The sequence below is a fragment of the Aethalodelphis obliquidens genome, unplaced genomic scaffold, assembly GCF_003676395.1.
Source record: "Aethalodelphis obliquidens isolate GAN/ISIS:26980383/991018 unplaced genomic scaffold, ASM367639v1 scaffold23, whole genome shotgun sequence".
Classification (NCBI taxonomy): Eukaryota; Metazoa; Chordata; class Mammalia; order Artiodactyla; family Delphinidae; genus Aethalodelphis; species Aethalodelphis obliquidens.
The window spans coordinates 11,806,956-11,826,956 of record NW_020837967.1 but is presented as its reverse complement, the minus strand read 5'-3'; the positions used below and the strand labels follow the sequence as shown (position 1 = coordinate 11,826,956).

At 35.3% G+C, this 20,001-nt stretch overlaps 1 protein-coding gene across 1 annotated transcript in view; it reads right to left on the bottom strand.

The window, feature by feature from the left end:
* Positions 1–20,001, bottom strand: part of MALRD1 (MAM and LDL receptor class A domain containing 1) — a 604,410-nt gene that overhangs the window by 74,618 nt on the left and 509,791 nt on the right. The window contains exon 37 of the mRNA XM_027121490.1: positions 19,300–19,366. Within this exon, the coding sequence (XP_026977291.1) occupies positions 19,300–19,366 (67 nt within the window). The remainder of the gene's footprint in view (positions 1–19,299; positions 19,367–20,001) is intronic.

The window sequence follows — 20,001 nt, the reverse complement described above, 5'->3', positions numbered from 1 at the left end:
TTTCTTCTCTCTTTTCCTTGGAAGTACACATTTTATTTTTATTCTTTGCTGGTTATCTTTATATTTTAAAATATATTCATAGTTTGAAAGCAGGAACTCTAACAGATATTTGTATACCCATGTTAAGAGCAGTGTTATTCACAACAGCCAAAAGGTATAAGCAACCCAAGGGTCCATTGATGGATGAATGGATAAACAAAATGTGGTAGGTATATCCATATAATGGGATATTATTCAGCTTTAAAAATGAAGGGAATTGAGACACATGTTACAACATAGACGGACTTTGAGGGCATTATGCTAAGTGAAATAAGCCAGTGGACAACTACGATATGATTCCACTTATATGAGGCACCTAGAGTAGTCAAATATATAAGAGACAGAAAGTAGAATGGAGGTTGCCAAGGGATGGGGTTAGAATGGGAGTTATTGTTTAATGGGTACAGAATTTCAGTTTTACAAGATGAAAAGTGCTCTGCAGATGGATGGTAGTGATGGTTGCACAACAATGTGAATATACTTAATACTACTTAACTCTACACCTAAAAATTGGTTAAATTTTATGTTATGTATATTTACCACAATAAAACTATGAAAAAATATATTCATAACTAATATTTCTCAAGAAAATCCTAAAGTAATTTGGAATGTTTATCTTCTGAAATGAAAAAAGAATTTAGTCCATATAACTACCTTCTGAACTCTCTCTTTCCTCTTTAATGTTATTCCTTTCCAAATTTTAGTTCTGACTTTTAAAAACAGTATTATTTTTAGAGTTAATAGTTAATACATTTATAGAAGGGTTTACCGACTTCTTTAATCACCATTGTTTTGTGCATCTACACTTTCCCTTTGGGATAAAGTTTTCTCTTTGTTTAAGTACTCACCAAGGAATTGTTTCTTTTATTGGAAAGTCTATGGGTAATGAATATTCCTGATCTTCGTATGACTGACAATGTCTTTTTTTCACTCATGCCTTATTTTAAAGAGTTTACTAGGGCATGAAATTCTAGTTTGACCGTTATGTTCCCTTGGCATTTTCCCTCTGTTGTCATTTGGCATCCTTAGTCTTGAGAGAAATCCATGGTCAATTTAATTGCTAAAGATTTATAAGTACTTTGTATCTTTTCTTCCAAATGCTTTTATCAATAAACCATTCTCTTTCCCCTGATATCCTGCAATTTTTCTATTACTCATTAAGGAGTGGATTTTGTTTTTTTGTTTTGTTTTTCATATTGTGTAGTACTTCATGTGCTAAATTTGAAGTCATAATTTTACTCAAATCAAAAATATTCTTAGCATTTTCATTCTTTCAATATTGCTTTTCTAATATTCTATTTTTCTATGTTTCTAGAAATCATAGTGGTGTATACTGAAGCTCATCAATCTATCCTCCATATATCACAACTATCCTTTCATATCTTTAATTTTGTTGTTTTTCTGTGTTGTATTGAGTTAATTTGTTAATAATATCTTCCAATTTACTTATTCTCTCTTCAACTGTGTTCAACTTAGAATTGGATTTTATTTTAAATTTCCATGAGTAGTTTTCAGTTCATTTTTTGTTGAATCATAGTTGCCTTTTTACTTGAAAAAAATTATTTTGCTTTTTTGCGGGTCATACTTCTTCCTTTAGGTTTTTGAGGCTCTTCAACATACCTATTTAAAATTTATTTTAAATTGCTTTTTTCTTTTTATTTCACCAGGAGTTTATTTCCAAATTGTTGATTTTCCTTACTCTCTCTCTTATCATTAGGTTTTCTTATTGCCTTAGAGTGTTATTTGGTGAGCTCATCATGAATTGGAGTTCTCTCTCATGATTCTCCCCTGCGTAGTGGTTTTAGGTTACCTTTCTTAGGTTGCCTTTCATTCTCCTATCAAGTCTTATTGTTTCAAGGCTCCTGTGCTGTCATGATACCAGAGCTCTCAAATTTGTAGCTCTTGCTCCCATAGGTGGCTTGGCCCAAGTACTAGGTGCAAGGCAATCTGTGCTCTTTACTGTGATAGGCATTCAGCTTTATAAAAGGTGCAGATCAAAGCCACAATTGCAATTTTCTTTTATCCTAATTTCATGAGTACAGAATCTTGCTTTCATATCTCATTTCATGTATTGAAATGGAAGTATTTCTACCACCAAACTGGAAGTACTTCTGGTACTGATTCTTCTTCAGGAGTTAAATGTCCAGTCACTTTTGCCCATTTTATGGTACTTTTTATTTGGCTCTCACCAAATAAGTCTCTGGAACCAAACTCTTCTTACTAAATTTTTATAGTTTACTTGCCTTTTAATAGCATATTATTTCTCATAGCTGTGCAGTCATATTTGAGGACCCTGAGTCTAGTTCATCCTGTTCAATCTGCATATGAGTTCTACAGAAGAAACTTCTGGGCACCATATCTGTTCTCTCCTCATTCTAAAGCAAACAAACAAACAAAAAAACCCCTGAAAAATGCCCAACTGAAAACTAGTAAACCTGTGTATTGCACAAGCATGGCTTTTGGAATATAATAAAAATAAAATCCATTTTGTCTTCCATGGTCTTTAAATCTAGTACAGATGAATAAAAATTCCAGTAGCCCTCATGACTTTCCTGCTCACTTTAGGTAAATCAGTAATGTGATGGTCACTTTCAGTACCTTGTTTTGGTGATTTGAATGCTTAATCTTATGTAATAACCAAAACCCCAAACTTAAACTTGTGTTTCTTCCCCTCCCTTAGCAGGGGCCAGCTTTAAGAGGGCTGCCCCATTGGAGAAAAGGTGAGCTGGCATTTTCTTTCTCCCTCAGCTGCTCCTCTCCCAGCTGCTTCTGGTCCACCTGGCCTGGGAGTCTGGGGAAGGCCAGGGGAAAACAGATAAAGTATATTCTTCCTTGAGTTGTTCTTCCAGTTCTCTGGGCCTGGCAAGTGTTGAAAGAATCTGGATTTTTCAGAAGGCTGTTTTGGAGTCCTTTCTCTTTGGGGTTCCCTCACCTTCTGGCAAAACCACCTTGAGGAAACCACTTTTAGAACCACTAGGCTGACATTACTAACATGAGTAGAACATTCTGTCTCCAGGATTTGTATACTTTTGACTTACTTGTAAGAGGAGGAATGCAGCTGTTTTCCAATGTCCCCTCTACTGCTTCACTCTGCCCTGACACTGTAGGACAACAGTCACTACCAACCACCTGTAGGTATCTCATGTGCATGACAAGCTCCAGTCTGTGAGCTCTTAAATGATAGGAAACATATCAGTGCTCTCCAAGAGGTCTCTTTGAAGCCAATTTCACTGTGCTTTGCCTTGAGGGATGGAGTGGGACTCAGCATAGCCAAGAAATCTTCATAAATCCACTCCTTCAAAATTCCCCTCTCAACAATTTTAATAGCCTCACTGTTGCACAAGGTGTCTAAAAGAATCACAATATCTTAACAACTTGATAGTCTTACTGACCTTTACCCCTTAATCTAAACTGCCACTGAATATCTTGTCACAGGTTATTTCTTTGAAAAATGAGACAGAGGTGGAAATTGTTAGGTGGGGCTTCTGGTTAATCCTCTTTTCCCCGCCTGTCCTATCTTTTTTTTGAGTTGTCTGGAAAGGGCTCATGATGGAGGACCAGGCCCAGAATGTAAGGTCAGAAGAATTGTAGATTTGCTTTTGGCATCTTTGAAGAAGTGAAACAATGCCAGTAGTTATTTATCTCCAGAATTTTTATTATTAAAAAAATTTTTTTTTCCTTAGGTTTTTAAGTCACTGTAGTCAGATCGGTATCAGTAGAAACTGGATGGGTGTTTCTAATTGATACATATACTACTGTTGCTGAGTCTAAGCTCGTACTGCTTGCTGCATGACAGGCCAATAATCGAGGGATGAGTTGTCGGGGCAAGGAATAATGACTTTATTTGGAAAGCCAGCAAACCGAAAAAACAGTGGGCTCGTGCCCGAAAGAACCATCTTGCCTGAATTAGAATTCAGGCTCCTTTTATGCTAAAAGGGGAGTAAATCAAACACTTCCTGCTTCCCATCAGCCTCCAGAGGGGATGTGTTCATTTCTTTCTCCCTGCAGTCATTCACAGGCGGGCCTGGTCAGGATGTTTCTTGTGAGCTAAACAAAGGTATTTTAGCTTAATGCTCATTACCTGGGAGTCAGGGTTCCCAGAGATGGGCCATTATGTATAATTTAAGCTTATAGGCAACATTCCTTTAGTAATTAGCTTGTAATAGAATACTACAAAAGTTTCTCCCCTATTACACTATGATAGAGACAGGTTAAAAGATTTACCGAGGTCATTCTACAGGTCACTCCCTTCTACGCCCTTATCTGTGGCCTGGGATAAGAACCACTATGGGTTACTTCCTTATCTATGGTCCCTGGTTGGCTTTCTGTTGGGTTTAGCCAAGGGGAGACAGAAGTTGGAGTTTGAAGGGCAGGAGAAAAGAGAATTTGCATATGTTTTATCTGTTTCCTCCAGCTTCTCTGCCAAGGCAGTTGCTTCTCCAACTCCCACTCCTCCTACAAAGCCCCCTCCCCACAGTTCCAGCTGTCACCAGGAACTGGGTATCTAGGACCTACTCCTTGTTCCCTCAATGTAGCCTTTCTACTGTTGCTAGTCTCTTGGAGTCTCAACATCACTTGTCATTTCTTAACCTTGCCTATACCTTCATTAAAGTAAATATTCTTGAAAGTTTTGTTATTTTAGCCATCTGGAGTGAATTGTCTTTTCTGATAGACTTCTGACTAATACTGCTATATAATTATTAAATGTAGTCAAGGCAGATCTTCTAATTATAAGTCCACTCTTTCTTCTCTTACACCTCACAATATTTCACATACTTGACATTGAATAAATGACTAAGTTATGTACTGTGATGTTTTACCATAAAAATAAATTTTAAAAACAGCAAAATACTTGTCAATATGGATATATATTTGTTCCCCAGGGTGATTTATCCTAGTGAAAAATATACCATAGAAAGAATATATTATATATCATCTATCAACATATACCTTTTTTTATAGAGAGCTTGTGTCCCTCCATAACCAATAGGAAAAGACAATGCATTATAACTTACATTGCTACGGAGAAAATTCTTGTAATATTTTAAATTCCAACAAAATGGAAAAGAATAATATATGTAAAGCCTTGTTTCCTTTACTGAAGTCTTAATTCAAACTAAAGACATTCTCATTCTGACACTCTAACAAGAGAATAGTGTTTTTCAGTTTTATCTACAAAATGAAGCAATTATTAGAAAATATTCTTATTCCAAAATTAGAATTCCCCATGTATATTCAGAAAGCATGCCACTTTAGTCCTCTACATTGTCAGATAGTGGTGACACTAAAACGAAGGTTTTGCTGTGAAGGGATCTTCTATGTCTTCATTCTGGATCCCCAAGCAATAAATTCAAAGGGGATACATTTCTCTCTAACACCAAAATGCCTGTTCTCTCTTTTATCTTTTTTTCTTGCTACTCCTGTGGTATTTACTCCAGTGTATTTGTGTGGTCAGTCATTGCCCACAGAGAATGAAAAGGCAAGAACATCTACCAACACTATCATACTTTCCATAAAATTATTTGTTCCGTATTGTGTATTACTTTTTCTAGTTTTCATATATCTGACTCTCACAAGTTTTTACGTATCAATACATAGTAAACAGAAGGATAAGACGGACCTATAGACTTACCTATAGGCTTATATAAAATCTAGCCACTGATAATGAGTAGTGATAATTTAATCCTAAACTTAGAGACATAAACAAGTTCCGTTACCTCCTTCTTCCTCCTGGCGAAAATAAGGAAAATAAACAAAGTCTTTCTCTGAAGAATACAAAGGGATGCCGTACATCTCGGAGTTACAGATGGACAGCAGATTAAGGCAATGGCAAACATAAACGAGGACTTTCAGAGGATGAGAACAGTCCCACGGGAGTTTCAAAATTAAAATGCATTGAACTACTTAGATGTGTCAACATTTCACTACGAAGAGGGAGAAGTTCAAAAAGTTCTACCTCATTTGCTAGTTTTCGCTTCTGTAAGGCAGAGATCAGCCACCTAGCAACACCACAAAAGATTCTACTCTGACATAGTTTAACTCATGCTGGCTGAGCAGGAAGAAAAGCTATGTAGGATCAGGGCAGAACTGGATGGCCTGTAGTTCCAGTGCCACTAGGGAGTCTGGTTTGGGAAATTGTGAAATTCAGGCTGAGGAATGACTTTTTGTCAGCATTCTTCGAAGCTCAGGTCTCTGAGCACCTCTGCTGGGCTCTTTATCTCCCATTCAATAGACTGCATTGGAAACACACACACACACACACACACACACACACACACTCATCACGCACGGTGAAGAAAGAAAACATGTCATTTCCAATCAATGACTATCCCATTAAAGTTCAATTGTGCATACGCTAGGAAAAGTGATAAAGTAAAAACTGTGTCGATTAAGAGGAAACATTTTCCTATGCAGCTATTTTAGGATAGGTGAAGTACTGAGCTTTTCCAAGTTCCTGATCTTCACAATATAGACAGCTATCTCTTGTTCTCTCTTTTAAAGCCAGTCCGTTGGCATTAGATCCTGCCCCAGAAATAACCCACCACTTTTCTTCCAGGAGAAGAGAAATATCTACTTAACAGTCAGGTCATACCAGAGACTTTGGAAAATATCTGGATCACAAACCCCTGTCAGCAACAGCCAGTGTATGAAATCTGGGCCATGTCCTTCCTTGGAGGATGTCCTCCCTGGATGAGTCCACAGGTCATTCAAGAGGCACTTGCATCAGATTGTCAAAGCAATGCCGTTTTCGGCTGTGAAAGCTTACGGCTGGCATGGAAAGTCTAAAAACAATTGGACAATTAAGTGTACCAACACATCACGAGGCTTCCTTTCTGGGAAAGGGTCAGAGAAGGAAAATTAGGTATTACCGTGCTTTTGATTTTCATGACTCTCTGGGCATATGTGAGCGGAGAAGAATCCAACTCTGGGAGTGAGGCGGGGAGGGAGGCTTGGGGAGAGAGGTTATTTGCTTCATCTTCAATCGCATTCCTGGCTTGTCTGACTCTGCACGAGGCACAAAGTGTGTAATGCTTTCTGACAACAGGGGAGGAAAACCGAGGGACAGGCACATTTCATCTCAGAGCCGCTGCTGAAAGCAGCCAGCTGGCCCTGCCTTTTACTGTAAGAGGTGTTGTTATTTTTTAAATATTGTAACCGTTTTTAAGATCTTTTTGGAAAAATGCATTTCTAAGCTACTAAAGCAGTTCTTGTTAAAATACAAATGCAGAAACTAAAATATGAAACTGCCCTTTCCTCCAGAGCCAGGCTCCTTCTAGACAGGTCACTGACAGCTCTGAATACTTTGATGTGTATGCTGTCACACTTGTTTTGCATTTTCACATACTTTCTGTCCCCTGCATAGTATTTTAATACGCATATTATTTTGGAATTTGCACATTTCACCTAACAACACACATTCCTACGTCAGGATTTATATTTCCATTAAAAAAATTGTTACATAGTATCCTACATTTAAATTTGTTTTCAGAATAGTACTGCACAATATCAAAATCAACACATTTATCTGCATATTTCTTGTTAATATGACAGTAGGCTAGATTCCTAGGTTTGAGGTTGGCTGAGTTTAAGAGTATGAATATTAAATTCTTGAATGGATATTGCCACTTTGTCTTTCCTACAAGTTTCTTTTCCTAAATGTTGTATGTTTAGTTTCCTAAATATACGGGTTATATTCCCATAATCTGTGTAAAAGAGGGTCAATGTTTCTACATTCTCACAAATAGTAGCTATTACTAAACTTTTTTTTGTCACTTTGATGGGTTAAACCAAGGTTTCAAAGGTTTAACTTTGCACTTATTTATTAAACAGGGTTGCATTTTTTTTTTTTTTTTTTCTTTTCGGTATGCAGGCTTCTCACTGTTGTGGCCTCTCCCGTTGCGGAGCACAGGCTCCGGACGCGCAGGCTCAGCAGCCATGGCTCACGGGCCCAGCCGCTCCGCGGCATGTGGGATCCTCCCGGACCAGGGCATGAACCCGTGTCCCCTGCATCGGCAGGCGGACTCTCAACCACTGCGCCACCAGGGAAGCCCCATAAAGAGGGTTGAATTATTTTAGATATGTGTTGACCATTGATATTCCTTCTTCTGTGAATAATCTTTGTCTATCATTTATTGTATAATTTTTATTGCTTTGAGGGAACACTACATATTCTAGCTAATTCCCATTTATAGTATATACAGTATATCTTTCTTGTGGCCTGTAACTGTGTTTTTAAAAAATTTTGGTTTTGGTGTCTTTCACCATTACTGCAGTTTTATTTTTGTTTAGGAACCATCCATGTGGTCAAATTTCCAAAGCTATTCATCTTTTCTTTTATGGCTGCCTAGTAAGCTTATAAATGACCTCTATTCGTCAAGATTTTAAGCTATTCCCTTATTGTATATTTTCTCTAAGAATTTTTGTAAGTTTTCCCTATTTATACCTTTCATAAATCTGGGATTAATTCCCTGGGTATAATGTCAATAACAATTTATATTTTAAATAAATGGCTAACCAACTGTCCTAACACCAATTATTACGTAGTTCAACCCATCCACTCTCATCAACTTGAAATGCCACCTATTTTACATTAATTTCACATAGCTACATCAACCTATTAGTAGACTCTGTACCTGTTCCAACAGTCTATTTGTCTCTTTCTGTCCCAGCTCCACAATATTTATTACCATGACTTTATGACAAGCTTTACTATGAAGTACAGCAAATACCAATCCTTAATTTTGTCTTTAAATATTATATTTATTTTTCTGGTGAACATTAAGACCCACTGGTCTATTTCAAAAATAAATAAAAATCTAAGACACTAAAAATGTCCTCTGTTAACTGTCATTTGTACACTACTGAATATGGTTAATTCCAGAAAGTAAGTTCATTTGCTTCTTTCTTATCCATTTGATCAGGTCTTTGAGTGTCCTTCATTTGTACCTTCAGTTTTCTTTATGTGGGTCTTAAACATTTACAGTTAAGTGTAGGCCTGCATATATTATAACACAGCTAGTTCAGAATGGAGCTCTTTTCTAATTATCTTTCTCAATTATTTTTCCTACTGATGAAAAGGAAATTTACTTAGTGTTGCATATTTACCTTGTATCCATCTACCTTGCTGAACCCTTTTTATCATTCTAATAGTGTCACAGTTAATTTGCTTGAATTTCCTAGTCTGTGAATATCTGCAATAATATTTGTCTTTCTTCTTTTTCAATATGTCTCACTCTTACTTCTTTTTCCTTATTCCTTTGCTTAAAACCTCTTGAGCAAATGGAATAATCTCAGTGGCAGCAGATCCTTTTTTTCTTATTCCTGGATTTAAGGGCAGATACTTTCAGTTTTTTAAAATAGATACACAATAGGAAGAGAGGGACTACATCTTTGTCTTTTAAAATTTCTACTGTGTCACTTAAGCTACTCAACTTTAATACCTCTGCTTGGGCCAATTTTGGTAATTTATATTTTCCCATAAAATTGTTTCTTCCATGTGTTGGATATGAAAAAACTACAACCACATGACCTCTTAAGCTTACTACACAGAAGATATCTAAATGCCCTCCTCTTTAAATTGACTTCTTGAAACTTTGAAATAATTTTCATTTACAGAACATTCAAGTGTTATATAAATATATTTGTTAGTCCTTAGCACTTGAGTGCTATGTTTGAAAAACATAACAGAGGCCATGACGTTAAATTTTGATCATTTGTTCTGTGTTCCACCAGTAAAGAACTATTGTTGGTTGCTATGGAGATGATTTCAACAATGTTAAATAAGAAACTGGCAAACGGATTACTAGTGCTTCCCACTTAGATACATTTTAAAAAGTGTTCTTAAGTCAATAAAATGATTATGAATTACACATTTCAGCAGTACAAAAGCTTTTTTCAATTCACAGCTCCCTCATGGCGGAGAATGTTGGTTTCTTAGCAAATGTTCATTTTCCCCTCCTCCTTATAAAAGGTTAGGTAATTTATTCAAAGTTATGGAGTTAGTAAATGCTGGATGGAGTTCATACCCAAACCCAGGTTTACTTGGTTTTAGGGTCATATCCCTGTCCTCTTTTGTATACTACATACAGGATACGACTCATATGTGTTGGTTCAGGAAAATAGAGAGGACGTTCTACACAAGTTGGGACCTAAAAGATAAATCTGGAGTTTTTCAGGTAGTCAAGGTGAGAAAGAGTAATATGGGCAAAAAGGAACAACACGAACACTCATAAGAATACTAGAAGTGCACAGTATGCTAAAGAACAGAAAACAGCCAAATGCAAGTAAAGCTTCGTTCTAGAATTTCTTCAGGCATTTGATTCAAATCTATACTCATTGAATCTTGCAATCATAGAATCACAAGCCACCTAGTCAAATCCCCAAAGAGGCAAAATACCACGATGGTTCATAACTTAGGAGTACAGACGCTGGCCAGAAGACTGAGGTTTAAACCTGAACTCCACCGCCTTTCTTGCACTTTGTCTTTGGTAAAATTACTTAATTTCACGGTCTCATCTCCTTACCTGCCAAATTAGACACCGTATCATCTGATCTGTAGGTTTATGTGAAGGCCAAAGGCATGTCAAACACTTAAGAGGTGCCTGATGTAAGCCAGTAGCATACCTCAGATTTTTAACATTTGCGTCAAATGAAAGAAAAGCCATAGGATGGTTCCAGCAACTATGACTACATATTTTCATTTTCCTTTAGCCTGCCCCAGGCAACACCTGCCCCACACCTGGTAGAATGGACACTCCTTAACTGTTCCACATTCCAATTGTACTCTGTTGTGTGGATGTACCATAGATTATTCAGCCACTCTCCTATATGTGGGCATTTAGGTTGTTTCCAATATTTTGAAATTATAAAAATGCTTACAGCAAGTAACCTTGTGGACATTATTCTCATAGTGCTGGAATTGTACCAACAGTATAAATTCTAGAAGTGGAATCGTTAGGTTCAAAAAGTAAATGAATATGTAGTTTTTTTAGATGCTGCCGAAAACAAAATTATACCAATTTACCATAAAAATATATACCAATTTTTATACCATAAAAATTATACCAATTTGCATTTCTACTAGCCAAGTGCTTGTTTCTTTATATCCTTACCAACAGAATACGTTGCTCATCAGAGAGGTGGGGAATAGCAGCTTAGTATGGTTTTAATTTGTCTTTATCTCATGAATGAAGTTGAATTATTTTCATAGGTTTAAGCATAATTTTACATATTTTTAAACTAATCATTGTCCATTTTCTTAATGTGATGTTTGGACTTCCTCGTATTTTAAAACAGCTCATTAAGTATTAGGGATATTTTCATTTTTCTGAGATATATAATACAAGTATTTTCTCTCAGATTGCCAGCTGTCTTTTGATGTTGCATATTGTATATTTTGTGTCATGCAAAAGATTCTTTCTAACCAAAATTTATGTAGTCAAATTTATCAGTGTTATATTTGATTGCATTTGGACTTGAGTCATTGAAAAAAGCTTTATTCTTACATCCAGATTACAGAGGAATTCACCATGTATGTAAATGGTTTTAAATTCACCCTAGTATGTATAATTTCATTTTGAATTCTGATCTACCTGAAGTTTATTTTTATGTGTGTATGGCGTGAGGTGTGGTTCTAATTTTTATCTTTTTCCAAATAGCTAACTAGTTGCTCCAACACTGCTTGAAAGTCTATCCTGTTCAGTGACTTAAGATGCCATCTTTACCATTTACTAAATTTTCATGTGCAATTGGATATATTTCTAGAATTTTTACTCTATTCTGTTAGTCTGAAATGTCTATAATGCCTATTCAAGTTCCTGTACCACATTGCTTTAATAATAAGGACTTAATTCTGTTTATTCTAGGGCTACTCAGCCTCTAGTAGCTTGTCTTTTTCAGTGTTTAACCAGTTAATTCCATGTGTATTTTTCCATGGGAACTTTAGTACCAAATTGTTTACCCCAATTTGTGGGTATTTTTGTAGGGATTGTGTTAAATTTATAGATTAACCGAGGGAGAATCAAGGTCCTTAAGATGTTGCGTCAGCTACCCAGAAAAGGAAAATGTCTTTCTACTTGTTTAAGACTTTTGGGATTGTTTTTAATCATACAGGTTTGCTTTTATTTTTCAAATTTATTCCTAAATATTTTATCTTTTTATTTTTGTTGTGAGTAGGGTTTCCTTTTCTACTTTTTCCTCTAGTTTTGTGTATACAGACTATTGATTTCTGAATGCTAATTTTATATCCTCCAAACTTATTGAATTGATTTTAACTTTTGAATTAATATTTATGATTATTTTATAAGGTTTTCCAGGTATACTATCATGATAATTTAACTTCTTTCCTAATTTTTATGCTTCCTTTTTTGTTTTTTTGTCTTGTTTTGTTTTTGGTCAAATTGTATTGACTACTATCTCTCATAAAAATGTTAAATATCAGTGAAGATAGTGGTCATATGTGCCTTGTTCCTAACATCTTCATGGAAATGCCTTTTGTGATTCTCTATTAAGATGCTGATTTAGGAATAAAGAATTTATTTTTTATAATTTCAAGGAAGCATCAATTGGATATCAATTCATATTATCCTTAGTGCTTTTTTTGAAAAGACTTAAGACTTTTTTTTAAAACCCTGGAGAAAATCGTAATAGATTTCTTTGGCTCTCTGCTTTCAGAAGTTTAATGCTTGACTAATCCCTTTTCCTTATTATTTGGTCTTTTTCCCTAGAGGTCATGAGGATATTTTTCTTTGGTTTAGAGCTTAATATTTTTACTAGGATATATCTTGCAGTTGCTAGGTTTGTGTCAAATTTCCCAGGTAACTGTTGACCCTTTCATTATGTAAATTCAGGTTTTCTTTCATTGCTGAAAGTTTTCTTGGATTATAGTTTTAAATATTAATTCTGTTCCATTGTTTTGTTTTTCCTTTTTAGGGACTCAAACTGCAGTTGATCTTTGAACAACTTGGGGTTTAAGAGTTCCAACTCCTGCACAGTTGGAAATCCATGCATAACTTTATGGTCAGCCCTCTGTATTTGAAGTTCCACATCCTCAGATCCAAGCATTCATGAAACGTGTTGTACTGTAGTGCATATTTTTTGGAAAAAATCTGCATGTAAGTGGACTTATAATCTGCATATAAGTTGTGTGCAGTTCAAATCCATGTTGTACAAGGGTCAACTGTACATCCATATTCTTTGTCTTCCACTTCAAATACTTTCTCTTTGATTCTTTTTACTTTATCTCATTTTCATTCCCTTGGTTATTTCCCCACCTTTGTTCACAATTCCTTAATAAATTTAATTTGAATATGTCCTCCCTTGGGAGAACTGTAATTTAGTCTTTCTTTCTTTTTTATTTAATTTTTTTCCTGAGTTCCATTGATTCTTATTCGATTCTTACTGTTTTGTTGTCCATTTGTACTTAGACTTTGAATTTCTCAATTAAAAGTTTTTTCCAATATCCCTAAATGTTTTTTCTGACAATATTTAATTTACTTTGCAGTTGGGATCTTAGAGTATTTTTTTTGCTTCATCTTTCTTTATTTCCTTCTTTCTTCCTTTTTCTCTTTCTTTCTTTTTTTGGTGGAGGAACGAGAGTGTTCATAAGCTAAATTTTATTTTAAACAGTGGTTTTGTAGAGATGGAAATTGCATTTATTCTTCATTTCAAGCCTAGGGCTGTAATGAGGTAGTTTACAAGATTCCTAGTTTAAGAGCACCCTCTTCTGTCATTGTACAATTCCCAGAGCTTCTTTAATGGGTGACATTTTTCTTTTTTGGTATCCATGCTGTCCTACAAACTGTAGAGTAATTTCTTTTTAGTATAATGAGCACATCATAGGCTCACTCAATATATTGGGTTGGCCAAAAGATTAGTTTGGGTTTCTCCGTAGATGTTATGGAAAAAACCAAATGAACTTTTTGGCCAACCCAATACTCCTTGCAGCACACATAGAAAGTACCCAATAGTTCCTCTGTGGTTGACAGTTTGGGTTATGGTGAGGCCATATGCTCATATCAATAATTTAAGAACATATTTAAAAGTATTGATATTTTTTCCTTGAAACTTCAGAACTTTCTATTTGTATTCATTTGTTCATCCTTCATTCAATATATCATTCAAATGGTTCTTACAATGTCAGGTATGAATTTGGTACGAGTCATGAAAAGGTATGGGAAACATACCTTTTGAAGACAATGGTCTTCAAAATGTTTGCCCACACACCCTAAAAGAGTTTTTGAAAAAACTTTGTAGTCCCTTTAATTTTAAGTCAAAGTTAAATTTTTTTCATCTTTAAGAAATTGCAAAGGATGCGCTCTCCAGGCTACTATAAATAAAACTCTCAGACCGCTCAAATGTAGACACTGAAATGTAAATACCATAGTGATTGGATACACAACATCTTCCAACAAAAAATACATGAAGACATTTGCCTTTAATATTTAGAATTTTTAATAGTTCCTTTTCCTCCTTAAACTAGTATTTTGATTTCCCTTTCCAACTGATTTTTATCCTTCATATTATAGATTATTTTTTAAAATTTTCAGTGAGCATAACTGTCTAAGAGTTTATCCTTACATATAGAACTAGTAAAAATTGGGAAAAACAAATTTTGATAGTCATAAAAAATAAAATTGCATTGGAAATATATTTCTTAATAGGATAGGTAGGGCAGGTTTTAAATAGGTAATTTCGTAAAACAAACACTTGTAAAAAAACATAATGAGGGAAGCAATAGCGGAGCCCGGAAGGAGCAATGAGCCATTCTTCCTGGTTGGTATGGGAAAGGATTCCCAGAGAAAATGCCATTTATATTGGATCTTAAGCATTAAAAGGCATCCTTTGGGAAAATAGGGTAGAAAAAGAAAACTCTAGGCAGAGGGAACAGTGTGTGCAAAGCTTGAAGAGGAGAAGACCACCTGTCAAGGCAAAAGATCTTTTTGGACATGTTAAATTTGTGATGCCTATTAGATATCCAGATGCGATCTGGTGTCTTTTTGGGGACTGAATTTAAGAATGTGGAATTTAGTGGAATAGGTTTGGGCTGCTGATAGATTGTATTCAAAGCCAATAAATTAACCCAAGCTTAGATGAGATCATATAGTAAGTGAGGGTAGGAAGAAAAGAGAAGAATTTCAAGCACTGAGGATTGGAGTACTACAATATTGCAGGAAAGGGAAGGAACAAGTAAAGAACAGTGAGAGTGATGGCCAGTGATATCCCCCAAATCAGGTAAAGAAAAAGGGTAATTCACTCTCAAATACTCCCATGTAGAGAAGGTAAGAAATGAGAAATTACCGTTTTTATTGCCTTTTAAATCCCAGGTTAAAGTGCCTTTCTAATATAAGGGTTTCCTAGAAATGGTATTTAAAATTTCCGAAAGGTATTTTTTTTTGTCACCCGTCTATTTTTTATTTCTTTTGGATATCTAGGAATTTTTGCTTTCTGTATTTTGTTACTATGTCATTTGATACACAGAGAGTTTTGCCTATTGTAACTTTTTAGAGTGTATCATTTTAATTTAAAATGATATAGCCTTTTAAAAACAATATAGCCTTTAAAAAATGTGCTTATACTATAATTCTGTGGGGTTTTTGATATTAATAAGGTCATTACTGTGTATTTTTATTTTTATTAGCCAAATCATTTTTTCTTACCTTTTGTTTCAGTCCTTCTTCTAGATATATTTCTTGTTTAAAATGAAATTATGCATGAAATATAATATGTTTATGTAATAAGAATATAAATGAAATAAATATATATAGTAAAATTCTATATATGTATATAATTATATATGTATTTTAAATCTGATGCTGCTTCCTACTTCTCTCTTTTAGCCTGGCTAACTTCTTTTCTTTTTTTTCTTGTAACCTCTTTCCTGCCCTCCATATTAATTTGGATTTTATATTACATAGCTCACTCTATTTTTCTAATAAACATATTGGTATAATTGAAATAATGATCGAGCCTCCTTAAGTGAGGAATAATTTACCTCTTTCAGCTCACGGTTTGTGTCTTCAGCCCTCAAACATGCCAAGTTGTTAATGTTTCTCAAGTAATGGAAAACCATGGTTCACCTAGTAGTTTCTACTCCTGTGGATAATTACAAGCTCCCAGCAACACAAATGACCTTATACATTCTCTTTCCTCTGGATTATAGATAAAACCTTAGATTTCAAGAGGAAATCCAAAGGTTTTTGTGAGAGGCTTCCTCAGGAAACCATGAAATTCTTGTATTCACAATGGCCTGGATGAGAGGTGGGCTTTGGCCTTCTGTCCTTACTTCTTTGGGTGCCAAAGACAATGAATTCCCACTCTTGGGAATAAGAGAATAGGGCTTGACATAAAGCCAAAACCTTTCCACAGTGCCCTATAGTTACTCTAAAACTATATTCTAAAGCTGTCTTCACTTAACCTTAAATCCAAAAATGAGTACCTGTATGTGACAAATGAACTGGACACTAAATTTAATTGGAAATGAATCTGACACTAAATGCAATTAGAAATAATCTAATCATTATTTGGCATTTCATTAAGACACATTATGCTTAAAGTAAGGAATTGTGCAAGGATAAGTCAAAGGATGGGTATTGCAAGATACTGTGAAACAAAATATTCAAGAACCAAATGACCAGGACTTCCCTGGTGGCACAGTGGTTAAGAATCCCCCTGCCAATGCAGGGGACATGGGTTCCATCCCTGGTCTGTGAAGATCCCACATGCCGCAGAGTGACTAAGCCCGTGAGCCACAACTACTGAGCCTGTGCTCTAGAGCCTGCGAGCCACAACTACGGAGCCTGCGTGCTGCAACTACGAAGCCCACGAGCCTACAGCCTGTGCTCCACAACAAGAGAAGCCACCTCAGTGAGAAGCCCGCGCACCGCAACGAAGAGTAGCCCCTGCTCGCTACAACTAGAGAAAACCCGCACACAGCAACGAGGACCCAAGGCAACCAAAAAATAAATAAATAAAATAAATTTACTAAAAAAAAAATAAGAACCAAATAATCTGTAGTAGGATTAATGGGGTTAATTAAATGATGACAAGCCCATATATTAAATACTATATACTACACAGCATAAAACAGTGGCATAGTAATACTGATGGCTAGCATTCCTGTAATGTCTTTTATGTGTCAGGCTCTGTGCAGAATGTCTTACATATATTAACCCCTTTAAATCTCATAACTGCTCTATGAGGTAAGTGCTGTTATTTTCTCCATCTTACCAAAGAAGAAGCAGAAACACAGTCAGATTGAGGGATTTACCCAATATTAGACAGCTGGTAAGTAGTGGATCTAGAGTCATGTTTACTGACGTGGAAGAACAGCATGATATTTCATGAAGAGATTAAAAAAAACACAGCACAAAGTATACTGCGAAGTGTAATTCACATTTCAGTAAGAAATAAATGTGCGCTCGTGTGTGCATGTTTGTGAAAGGAAAGCCACATGGATATAAGCCATATGCTACTCAAGAGTAGGATTTAGGTGTTGGGATTTCTACTTTTTGCCTCATACACTATTTTATGCTTTTAAAAAATTTTATTGCAATACACATGTATCACTTTTGCAGTTCACAATTTAAAGAAATAAAAATTTGAATGAAGAGACTACCATATTATACTATGAAAAAAATATTCAAAAGTCTCTTTTTTTCACCCCGACATAGCAGAAAGCACTCAGTCCAGACAGTTATTTTGATGGTAATTACAGTTATTTAGCTATTTGCAAAGTATTATTTACTATCAAAAGTAACATATTAAAATACTTCATTAGCTTTCTGGTTAGTGAATTCCTTTATACATTTTGCTGCATTAATTTCCTTTCTTTGGTCCTTCTCTCTGTCAATCCTCCTGTCACATCTCCTCCCCACATTAGAGTTTTCTCACTTGAGAGAAAGAAGTTTCGAACATCACCATCTGGATTTCAATTTTTAAAGTTTATTTAAGTACATGAGGATGTTGCCAAGAACGCAAAACTCTTTGCTTGCTCAGCTGAGACTAACTACAGCGGGGAGCTTTCCTGTCTAACCATCAGGGTTAGAGAAGACAAAAATTCAAATGTCCTTACTGTAAACAGCTGACAGCAAATAACATGACCCACTCAGTTGATGCTTAATAAACATTTACGCCATCATTCTCAATTTCTTCCAGGAGACTTTTAGAAATTAATATTACTTATTCTGTATTTCCATCAAGTTATAGTTTGTGGTAAGTTAATTTCCATGGAAACCGATACAGGGAAAAGTATAATTTTACTAAGATGTTGTGAGATAAATTATGTAGTGCATTTGAGAGCCAAATACTTTGAGAAACCCATTAATATTTCCATTTCAACAATGTTAAAACAGTGTTATATTTCATCATAAAATTTTTTGTTGTTGTTTTACTTGGTAGAGGTTTTTGCATTTTTTAGGGATAAACAACTTTTCCTAAAATATGAGTGTTGACTCAGAAGGATATAAGAATGTAAACAACTATTAATCAGTTTTTTTTTCCAGATACTCCTGCGTGCTTTGTTATGACTTGAGTATCAACCTGAAACCATTTCTCTAATAAGCAAGGTAATATATCCATCGGTCTGTTAGACTAACAAGTCATAAACACAAATATAATGGAATATGCATCATTTCCTTTAGAATTTATGAAACAGTTTGCACAATTTCCTAAAGGGTGAGTGAAAAAAAAAATCAAGTCGTCTTTGATATGCAGTATAAATAATTCCCAGAAGAAATCACAAGGACTGTTTTTGTTTATTTTTGCTTTAAGTAGGCACGTATGTTCCTTATCTGTACCTTAACCTTAGCTACTCATAAGCATCCACTGAAAAAACCGGAAAAAGCTTCTATTTATGAATTAATTTTATCCTTGTCTTGTGAGAAAAGAAAAATATGGAATTTGAAATAAAAAGGGAGATAGGAAATACAGACACTAAGTTCATCTGAAATAGGATGATACCCATATAAAACATTTTATAACCTTACATAAATATTAAAAAAAGGAATAATGAGTACTATTAAAGCCATCTGTCCCACACAATATAAAATGTTGAGAGACATAAAATCATGTGAAATAACTGATATTTTTCTAAAATACACTTACATCTTCCTTTCTCTTATTCAGACAGATAAGTGTAAATGGTGTCGTTATCCACTATTTTTACCTTAATAACCACATGTTCATTCATTAGATCAGCCTCAAGAAAAATAAAACGACAACAATACATGTTAAAAAAAAAAAAAAAAAGGCAATGGTTCTTACCGACACACAGGACCGTTTTTCTCCACTACACAAGTCCCACCATTTCTGCAGTAACCTCTTGGACACTCTAAAACGAAGCATCCGAAAACCCACAGTTAATTATAAATATTACTAGGAAGAAGGAGAACGTATTACTGTTAGTCGTTGCATTAAATCTAATCATGGAGAGTAAATTGCTTCTAGTTGCTAAAAGCACAGAATTCTTTCAGGTTACTTTCCTGTACCCCCCAAATTTGTTCGATGCCGCCTGCTGTCCTGGACGCGTTCATTCCCTTTACATGCGCAGTGCTTGACCACAAGAGACTTTTTTTCTCCCGTGGATTAGGTACAATCTACTTATTTAGAATGTCTGCATGACATATTTGCGATTACCCTGAAATGTTTTCTTTACTGAAACATTTCTTCAGCTCCACACTGCTGTCACTGTACCACGGCAGATAAATGCTTTGCATGGGTGACTGTCATTTTGATAAGATGTCACTTGTGTGCACGCTCTTGTCCTAGCTCCACGTCCGTGACAGATGTCAGCACAGCTCAAATGGATCCTCGATGCCCTGGCCCTGCTTATTTTGCTGCTCGTATCATTCCTGAGTTCTAGGTTAGCATGAATATTTATTTTCAAAGGTGGTTTGTTTATAGGTTAAAAAGAAGCTAAATAGTTTCACGCAGTCACGGTTGTAGAAGTGATTAGTGATTTCAACT